The sequence below is a fragment of the Pygocentrus nattereri genome, chromosome 10 (assembly GCF_015220715.1).
Source record: "Pygocentrus nattereri isolate fPygNat1 chromosome 10, fPygNat1.pri, whole genome shotgun sequence".
Taxonomy (NCBI): Eukaryota; Metazoa; Chordata; class Actinopteri; order Characiformes; family Serrasalmidae; genus Pygocentrus; species Pygocentrus nattereri.
Genome location: NC_051220.1, coordinates 22914550 through 22925365, shown reverse-complemented (window position 1 = coordinate 22925365; position 10816 = coordinate 22914550). Strand labels below are relative to the sequence as shown.

Here is a 10816-nt window from a genome sequence, read left to right as displayed (position 1 = left end):
ATATCATTCGTAGACATTTCAAGTAGTAACGGTCTGGCATGTGCTGAAGAATCCTATTCATAAGCAGTGAAAGGGGCTTTTGTTGGATGCGCTCAAGGGTGGAAAAAAGAGGGGGGGAAGCCGAGCTGGAAGAGAGAGACTCCGGTGGCACAGAACGGATGCCCCTTTGGGCTCCGCCCATCTACGAGCGGGCGAACCAGAGCAGCGGATAACCTGGGAGGGGGCGGGGCTATGCAAATATAGAGCCGTATTCAGAGTGGGATGCTCCCAGGCTCAGTGAAATGCAAGCGCGGGAGTGAGAGACCCTGAAAGCTGAAGCTAAGAGCCATCTATACCTGCGCGATTCCGCTTGATTATTAAAAACAGAGAGCTCGAGCATGGCGTCTAAGTGTCCTAAGTGCGAGAAGACCGTGTATTTCGGTAAGTTCGCTCATTCAAATTTGTTCTCCAAATGAGCTGAATAGGCTAATAACTTGTCACAGTGTCATCTGGTTTTATATTGCATGTCTGCATTGAAATATGACACAAAACCCCGTATAAGTTATTAAAAAGTGCAGTAAAGTTGTCCTGCGCACCACAGACAGCGGTATTTACTGATTTCCAAAACTCAGGCGCGCACAGTAGCATCACGGTAGCATGTGGATTCAGATATAGCCCTCATTTCCAAAATAAAAGCTCTTCAGGTTACAGCAGAACTAGGAATGATAAATATACAGCTTTAGCTAGATTTTCTGTCTCAGTTAAAATAGTTTACCCGGGGTCTGTAACGCCACAATTTTGATTTGTAGCGCAGTGTTTAGTGTTAGGCTACGGCTGATGAGATTTAGATCTAGCAAAGAAATTTATATTGCAATTTCAGATTACAGCTTCAACAAATTAAGATTTTTTTAAAAAGATCTGCTTAAATGAAAACCCTCATTATTTTCAAAAGATCAACCGAAAAAGAGTTTCATCATTGATATTTGACCAAAGTAATGAGGAAACAAAAAAAAAACTTAATTTGCTAAATGCTCTAATATAGTACATATACTGATTTGATTCATATTGTAGCCTGAAGAATAAGAGAATCAATGTATTTTAACGCCCTAACTGTACATGAGTGCAGCTTTCACATGCCTGCAGTGATGGTCAGTTTTGAGTGTAAAAATATTACTGCCCAGAGCTGACACAGACAGCAGCTTTGCTCTGATCCTCTTTGTGGTCATCTGTCTTGCTCTAATTGACTGCTTATGAACACTCTCTCAGCCAGATGAGGAACTATTTAATATTATTGTTTCTCTTTTACTTTTATTTTTGCAGTCTGTGCATATTTTTCACAGCTGTCAGTGGATTCTTGGTTTGGACAGGCTTCAGAGATTTTAAACTGTAATGGAAACAGTAGCTTGCCTATTTTCGTCCTGCTCATTTCTGTTCTTTTGTGTCCAGAATTAAATCTTGACTGACGTTGTGCTCTATTGTGCTTCCCATTCTTTGATATGTTGCAATTACTGACTGCACTGGGCCGAGAAGAGCACGAACTATTATTATCCCCCTGATGCTCCCCTGACCGTATTATCTCTTCTCTTTTATTTATAAGGTGAGCCAGTGGTAAAATGCCTGTGTGGTGAACAGAGACTGATTATCATATATCATATTCTTCTTTACATGGTGTGGAGCTCAGCAAATGAACAGTAACTCATGATGTCTGCAAAGCTGGCAGGAGGTTAAATTTAATGGGGTCAGTGGAAGCAACGTTATATAACAGCAAATGCAGCTTTCGCAGCGGTTCATCCTATGGGCTTACACTGGCAATGCCCCTCAAATCACTAAATAGGGGAAAAAACATCAGTGGGGCAAACTTTACACTGGGTAGACACCATCAGATTGCACTTCACCAAGGACACTAAAAGCACTTGCTTGGTATTTGGATCACTGAATCTACCGAAAGCTATTGGGGGTCTTGATACTGGTGTGATGTACTGTGATTATCTCGTTTCTGAGTAGCTTCTTTTAGCTTTAGCCACAGTGCAGTCAACTGGGGTTGAGACGTTTTTCATTTGTAATGCTATGTCACTTTATAAAACCCAATTACAACTGAATATTTTAAAGTGCAATAATTTAGATTTACATGTATGACTTTAAAAAGATGATGGTCAATGTGAATCACAAAAACCTTAGCGCACATTCCTTCCTTGTACTGTAATGTATGAAGTGAAAGACGGTATCAGGGAGGGTTTCTTGTTAACTGAGCATTTTTTTGCACAATGATTGGTGGGAGTGGGAGGTAAATCATTATATTATTGCATATTATTAAAAAGAGACAATCAAAACTCAGGAGATGTGTGGTAGGCGAGAAAAGTCATTACATTTTCACGGAGAATGATGAAAAAGCAATATTTTTTAAATGAAAGATGATTGATTGTGCTCAGTGTGACCAGGGGCATGAACAAACAAGGAAAATTAGATAAATGTACATGAAGCCAGAGTTGAAGTTCACAGCCTACTGCTTAAATCCCCCCGCAAAACACGTTTAGGCTGCTGAACAGTAAACAGTAGTAGTGCTGATGATCATTTCAGATTTATTTAAATTGTAGTTATCCAGTAAATACAAGAGGTTTAATAAAAAGACATATTAATATAATACAATGTAGTGTACATTTAAACAATCCCGTGATAATACAGTAATATTAAACCTAGTAATTGTGACACCATGAAAAATACATGTATGTACATTACGTCTTTGAGAGGTAAAGGCTTTGGTGACAGTAGATTCTCCAGAGCCTGGCTCTGAACCCAGTGGCTCAGCGTACGTCATAGGGCAGCTGGGCAGGATGAATGAAGTGGAGTGTGCTAACATCATCGCCCGGCAGCTGTGGTCAGTCATGGGTGTGTTCTGGTCCTCCCTGTCCTGGAGCTGTAATGACATCCCACTTAGATGTTTCAGCTCCAGTATGTATGATGCTGAAACATCTGAGCATTTCTCATCCAGCCTCATACTTTCACTCATATGTGCTGGAGAAAGAGAGAAGCAATACTCAGATTAGACACTACTTTATACTGTAAGGACTTACTTCTGTAATATTAACAAGCATAGGAATGTAGGCTGTGTTTTCTGACGGTTTTATGTGAAATTTTTTAGTGTTTTTAAACACAGTCAGATTAAACTTATTTTATGTTATGACATTATATTTACTAACATTTAGCATATTAGGAATTTAAACGAACTTTGGTATTATAAAAAGGTTGGTTGGTTTTACCATAAATCCTCTGCCTGTAAAACCTAGTGGCCCAAATGCCATTCCCAAATGAGGTTATAGGCATTTTTTTCTCTTTGGCTAAGTGTATCCTGTTTCAAACCTAAGTGTTAAGCCGCTGTCTGGAGTGAAGCATTTTGAAGGCTTAGAGTGAACATTTTATCACTCTGTTTATCTCTTCATTGGTAGGTGATCCTGCAACTTTTCTTGCAGCTGGATAGCTGTTGTGAAAGTTGGCGGAAAACTGCTACTTTTCAATTGGATGGTGCATAAAGCCATATTCCATCTTAATTTTCCATCTTCAGAGCTTCCTTTAGCTCATAACAGAAATAAGTTATGACTTAACTGAATGCTTGGGATAGGATTCTCTTAGCTAAATCTCATGTGGGTCATTCACAGGAGTCTGAGTAGCTTAGATGGTGATAATAAAAGTGTACATTGGGTTTCAAAAATCAATAGCCTATCATCTCTCATAAATCACAGTTGTCACGTCCTGCTGTTAGCTTCTGTGAATCTAGTGGTGAGCTATATATTTTCTTCTTCATCCTTTGTGCCTAAAATGATACATCCATGCGCTGCAAACCTGTCAACATCAAATAAACTGTCATAACTTTGCAACCTTGTAAGCTCAGACTTGAGGTCTGAATGCTGAATGTAGTGTTCCAGAGTCACAAGCTATAAGCTATTATGTTAAATTTCTCCACTTTAAACTTTGATGATGTGAGATTTGAAAGTACACCTTATGCCACTGTATCATTGTAGTCTATCAAATTATAATTTCTATATCAGGTGATCAATCCTACTTGACATGCAATACAGTAATGATGATAAGTTATTATTTTTTAATTAATAATAATAATTTTTATTTTGTTGGAGCTAATGTGAAATCCGAGAAGCAGATAGAAATAATACCCAGTGCTTGTATAGTGTGGGAATGTGTTGGTTTCTACTGAGCTGCCTGTTTTGGTGTATGAGAGATGGGTTGGGAGGATTGAAGGGTGAACAGAAAGAAAGGTTGAACAGGAGAGGGAAAAAAAGAGCCAAAGTGCTCCATCATGTTGTTCTCCACTAACAGCATCCAGTGCTGTCTTGCATGACAATGAACTAACCAAGAGCTGACGTAAGAGTTTAGTGACTTCAGAATGAGGCTGGCTGCACTCACTGTCGTTCTTGCTGTCCGCCTGCTTCTTTGTTTATGCCCTCAGGGCCTGCATTCCTCCCTGACTGTAAGGGAGTCAGGCTCTCAGATCACTTCATGCATGGTAATGAGAGAGGATGTCCATATTCGCATCACTCCTGCACTGTTTTCTTGTCCACACTTGAAACTAGTTTGGTAGAGGAAGAGTGTTCAGTTCCTCCTGACGCCTGTTTCATTTTCACTCACTTTCATTTCAGTTCTGTGTCTCCTATTATCACCATTACGTTTTTTTTTCTTCTTCAATATGCATTGGTATAATTGGAAGACTGATGTTTTGTCCATATTGTGCAGCTGTAACTCCAGTCTTTCATCCATCCGCTTTCTCTCTTTTATTTTTCTCCTTAATGCTTTTCCTTCCCACTTGGTAGGGTAGCCTGTATTTTTCTGCCTGGCTACCCCACAAGCTGTGTGAATGTGCTGTCTCTGTTATATAAGCTCATTTCTTGATCTTGCGCCTCCTGTTCAGTGGCATTGCATAACCTGGACGCCCGCATGTCCCCTTGGGGGCTGCTCTATCTGCTCTGGAACCTTCTCCTGGCAGGCATGGACCCGCACCACAATATAATGGCCTCGTCTCAAACCTTGCAGCAAGGGTGAAGGCCTATGCCATTGTGTAATGGCTGATGTGTATGTGGGACTGAGTATTATGATAGATGTTGCTCTAAACGAAGCTTCCCTTGGGACATCAAAAATGCAAAATTCACCCCCCTTGATGTGCTCTCTGTGGAGCATTTTTGTCAATCTGCTGCATTAAAAGGATCTTGGCTTTTTTGGAGTTTTATTTTAGCAAAGACTGAGATTTTTTTTTTGCGCTCTTTGGGCTCGGAGCCACAGAAGCTTCTCTGGTGGAAAGCCTTGCTTGATCAGACTCCACTCTGTATAATGCATGTTATTGCATAATCAACTTACATCTTTAGTAACAAATTCCTTCACTGATATACACTTGGGATGTCCTGATTTGATTTAAAAAGTGGTATCGGTATCTGCCATATTAGGCACAACACAGTTCCAATCCTTTGTCAGGATGTTGTACACCTTTCCATTCTATTTACACTAGAGTTGTAGATACACTTAAATTGCCCACAACTTGTATTTCATTTTTAGCTTGTCAACTCTTGGTCAAAACACAGTTAAATTAGGTACTTATAAAGTCTGAGTGCAAAGTATTTGCACATATGCTACTTATACACTAGTATGCTGGAACAGAAAAGGGCCTTCCTCAAACTGCCAAGTTGGATGTATATAATTCTCAAAAATGGCTTTGTGTGCTGTACTTTAACATTACCTCTCATTGGAACCAAGGGGCCTAGTCCAAAACACTGAAAAACAGCCCCCAACCATTATCCCTCCTCCACCAAACTTTATTGTTGGCACTGTGCGATCCAATAGTTAATGTTTTCCTGGCATCCACCAAGCCCAGATTCTTATTTCAGACTGCCAGATAGCGAAGCATGATTCATCACATTTAGCACAAATTTCACAAACTGAAAATGACCAAAACTGTTGGTAAAGGTGGCATCCTATAACCGTGTCACAATTCAGGTCACTGAGCTCCTTAGTGCAAAACATTCTATTGACTGTGTTTGTTTATGGAAGTTGCATGGCAATGTATTTGATTTTATAGACCTGTTAGCAATGGGTATGGCTGAAACACCTGACCACAATAATTAAGAGTTGTGTCCACATACATTTGGCCATATAGTGTATCTTGCATACCTTAGGATTGGACTGTATATTGTTTATCTACTTTAATGTATTTGAAGTTAGTTATGCAGTTGTATTACATTTACAAAAATACAAATATCAGATCGGGGGCTCTGTATCGGCAGGCTCTGACTGGGGGCAAAAAAATTAATTAAATAAGATTATCCCTGCTACACACTGTAAAATGAATGTACTAAAGAAATCTGACTCTGAAAGTGAGACAACAATTGAAATATAAGTTTTGGAAACTGGGACTTGTCTGGATTATTGGAGTTTAGCATTGGCTTTAGTAGAGCTGAGAGAAGCTCTCTTAGGTTTCCTCTGGCAATCAGCGTGGGACATGTTTTCCTCAGAGACAGGCAGAGAACACCCACAAATCATGTATGCCAAATGAGTTCACAAGGTTGCTTGATTTGGACCTGACGGAAACCTCACCCTGAATGAAGCGACAGTGGCTCTCTAGAGCCACATCTGCAGTGCCATTGCATCAGCCTCAAGGAGCTGAGCCAGGAAGGCACATCTGCACACCAGAGGCCTCCTGCCACACCTAGTGCTACCGCACTACTATGCTGAAGTTCAGACGCCAGTGCAAATTGGAAGTCAAAGCTTGCACTCAAGTGCCCAATTTAAGATTTGTTTAGAGAAGCCGTGGCATGCTTCCTCTAATCTAGGCTTTGGTAGAGGTTGGTTATGCTTTGCCTGGGTGTAAAATTAAGTTTAAACTAATACTATGACAAAATGCAGGCTTCAAAATAGCTACTGCTACTGTTTTTAGACTTTTGTCCAGTGCTGTCTGACCTATAATGTCTCAAACCACATGAGCAAATCTATGTGAGATGACTTAATAACTCACTTTGAATTAAATCTGTGTACAGTGCTAATTAGTACTTGTTGGCTACATTAGCCTAGTAGCTCTGATGCAAAGCTAAAGAAGGAAACGTCTGACACGTTCTTGGCTGATTGCTATATTTGCATTAAGGGTCAAATTATGTAAATTTGATTTATGTTTTATTGGATAAAAATAGTTGTTACATTAAAACTCACTGATTTGCCATAGGTTTCAGTGCCACTAATTGTTTCGCCTTTTAAAAGTCCAGTCCTGCGTTTGTCAGCGAGCAAAATCACATTCATTTCTATGGAAATAGCTGCTGTGATTTAGTATTGCAGACTTACAGGGTGAATAAGTTTTCTGTGTGCAACACAACCAAAACAGCAGTGTTACTGGTCAAAAAGGTGTGTCTAAGCACAACCCTTTTAACATTTCATCCTCACTGGCTCTAAATAAACACCTGCAACTGCATGATACACAGACAGTTAAGAGATTTTATTATTCACTTTACTTTTTAACTGTGTTTTTACTGTTTATGGTGAGCTAGTTGGCTATTTGCTATGTTAGCTCTGTGAATATGTGCAGCTGCCCACATATCTACTCCCATCAACCATGTCACTTCTATATAGGTTTTTGCTACAGATCAGTGTCCAGCATGAGCAAAATTATCTTATGTTTATTCTTGTTTGTGTTTTACTGTGTGTGGTAAGCGAGTGAGCTAGCTTGCTAACTGCATCAAAAGGGAGGACTTTTTGTACTCATCTGGACTAGCCTCAGTCTCAGCCATTTAGCAGGGCAACATGTGTTTGTGATGGGAGAGCCTGTCCTTTGGCCCCAAGCCCTCAAGTACGAAGCGAACAGATCATGTAGTAATCATTGGCTGCTAACTGAATAAGTTACTGTGGATGCATCTGGCATGAATGCAGAACAGTAGCAGGCAGAGAGATGTGGTTAAGGGGGTGGGGAGTTTTACAGTATACAACCCGAGCAGATGGGTCCATATTATGGTTTTTGCAGTGGAATGAACGTCCAACTAAACATGCCACTGAAATAGCTACATGAACGTTTTTACCACCTACATATACTGTTCAGCTGCTGTATCTCGACACATGGGAGATAGAGATTAGTGATGCATGCTGGGAGTTCAACTGTACAAATGTTGTTGAAGGCCTGGTGCTTATTTATCTGTGATTACACAACTCAGTTTGCCGAAGGCATAGCCAGCAAGCAAGAAATCACCACCCTGCTTCCCTGCCTTTTCTTTCCCCCTCAGTCTCTGTGGCATAGGTTTGTTGTGTTGCTGACCTCTTACGCTTGATAATTACAGAACAGCAATTAGCCCACCAGAAAAAGAACCCCCATTCAAATGGCCCCCCTAAAGACCCTCTTTAAATTACCAATGCCCTGTTATCTTTCCCCCTCCCTGCTACCCACCTAATTACAGCTGCTCTGCTTAAACAATTAGCCCTGTTTGTGCTGAGTGAGTTCTCACTGGCCACAGACAAACACTCAAAGACAAAGCAATTACCAGTGCCATGAAAATATTGCACAGTGTCAACTGATCTAAGCAAATATAATTGGGTGTGATTGCTGTTTGTACCTCTCTTCTCTTTCCTTGCTTGCAGCGTGGAAGACTCTACAAGAACCAAACAGGCTCCTCCCTTCTGGAACATCCCGAGCATAATCCGATATCAGGCTAGACATGTTTACAGAGAGACTTATTTATTTGATATGCAACAGATGGAAGTTAAATGCTGATTGTATTGGCTCTCATATGATTTTCATAGTTCTTGAAGTAGGAGGGCAGTTTTGCAGTAAGTGAAGTCTGAGTGTGATGAGAGCAGACAGTACAGTGCATCCAAGCCTGCATATGTTCTGCTGAGGCTGTGGAACCCACTGTACCTTTAGGTGCTGTTACACTCACAGACCTTTCTCCAGTATAAACCGTTTCAGCTAATCTTTGTTATTTATGGGGCACTCTAGATGTGAGGTGTTATCAAGGAACATCCTCATGAACAAAAGGACAAGGAGAAATCATAAAGCATGACTAGGGAAGGACCAACTATGAATTTTTTGACAATTATGAATCAGTTACGATACCATTATCAATACATTGACTTTGATACAGATACGTAGGGATGGGCGATATGCTAGTAGTATAATGTCAAGATTCTTCAAAACATTTTCATGATACAAAATAAGTATGGCAATGATTAGTTTGAAGTTGAACAAAATGAAAAAAAAAACAAGCAAAGCCACCTTCTACATTTTATAAACATTTAAGTATTGACATAAAAGGAGATGTACGTGAAAAATATTGAATACCTGCATCAGCTCTTGATTCCCAGATCCCATATATTGTATTCATTTTTCAATTTTCAAGTTTTGGTGTTGGAAATTGAGGGTTGTAGTGAGGATGTTCAGCATAGCTAATGCTATCTATCCCTTGTTGTTCAGCAGACTCCTGATTACTGATGACTGATAGTCATGCTTATCAGCCAGTCAGCAGTCTATATTCCGGTTCACTGATGCTGACGACACCGACTATTTAAAAGCAGGCTTTAAGTGACAGAATTGCTCACTGCTCTGTACTATTGAGGGATTTTCGTGCCATAAAAGTAGCATAACAGGAGCAAATATCAGGTGATGTTGATCCTGGCAAAGCCTGTAATTGTGCACCCATAAGCATAAGTTATCTTTCACTGTAGCTGACATTTACTAACAACAGCAAGGAGCGCATGACTGAAGAGCTTACCTCTGCAGCTCAAAACAAGACGTTAAGAAGCTTAGCTGCAATCAGGTGTGCATATTGCACTCTAACCTTTGTATGCTGGATAAAGCCTGATGGTGTGAGGCAGTGTACACCCCCCCAACCCCAACCCCCCCAACATATATACACACGTACGGATAGTCTTACAGACTTCTCCATTATGGTGTCGTTCATTCTGTGAAACATGACTCCATAATGAACTACTACAGTCCTCTGTTTTCAGTCTGATGGGGACACCATTATGTGGCTCTCTATCAGGCTATCTGGATCTCTCAGGCTGCTGAATATCATTATATTGTTAATCATTATCATGACACTGGCCATTGCCATACTCGCATCACAGAAGGCTGCAAATGAACTCTTAGACAAATTAGTTATTTTGTATTATAGTATTATGTCCAAAATCAGATGTTCCAGAGTTTCTAAGGGTGTTCCAAGAATTTTGGTCAAAGAATGCAGGTACACCAGTGAGTTATTAATATGTTGTAAGACATATTGTAAATACAATATGTAGCAAGAACAACATTATGTACATGTCATGAAGTCGTTTTTGAGAATGAGTTAACCACTGTATTAAAGTACTGCCCTCCTTACCCCTTTAACCTGACCTTTTTCATTGCTTGAGTGATACATTTTTATCATGATACGTTTTATTATCATGAAACAATATGCTTTTCTGAGCATGTCATGAAAATTGTAAGTACTTAATGCAGTGTAGTATGTAAGATGTTGAATAGAAATATTGTGGCAAGATTTTTTGTTGGCATGTACCACCTTTAAATGTGGTACCACGAGTTCATTAAGTCTGTGTCAAAATATCATATGTATCGTAAAAATATTTCTGCCATATCACCGACCCCATATTAGCTCTATTTGTGAATATTTGGAGAATTTATCCCACAATAAAGAAGAACCAAAAAGCCATTCAATGTTTTAAAACTGTACACATGACAACCCATGCCAAAACAAAAAACAACCCATTCCAAAACAAAAACAAATTAAAAATATATCAAATATATGATAACGGGTATTACTGCATTCTTGATAGTTTGGAGTTCAAGTCAGGTTACCAAGAGGAGAGT

The 10816-nt window shown here is 39.8% G+C and overlaps 1 protein-coding gene and 1 long non-coding RNA gene across 2 annotated transcripts in view; one reads left to right on the top strand and one right to left on the bottom strand.

Moving 5' to 3' along the window:
- Nucleotides 1-266: 266 nt before the first annotated feature.
- crip2 (cysteine-rich protein 2) overlaps nucleotides 267-10816 on the top strand; it is a 28562-nt gene continuing 18012 nt past the window's right edge. The window contains exon 1 of the mRNA XM_017694496.2: nucleotides 267-420. Coding sequence (XP_017549985.1) covers nucleotides 378-420 — 43 coding nt within the window. The 5' untranslated portion in view covers nucleotides 267-377. The remainder of the gene's footprint in view (nucleotides 421-10816) is intronic.
- Nucleotides 2642-9415, bottom strand: LOC108425655. The gene is made up of 3 exons (XR_001857723.2): nucleotides 9290-9415; nucleotides 8565-8660; nucleotides 2642-2991 (listed from the first exon to the last, which is right to left on the bottom strand). It is a non-coding gene; the product is annotated as an uncharacterized LOC108425655 (long non-coding RNA).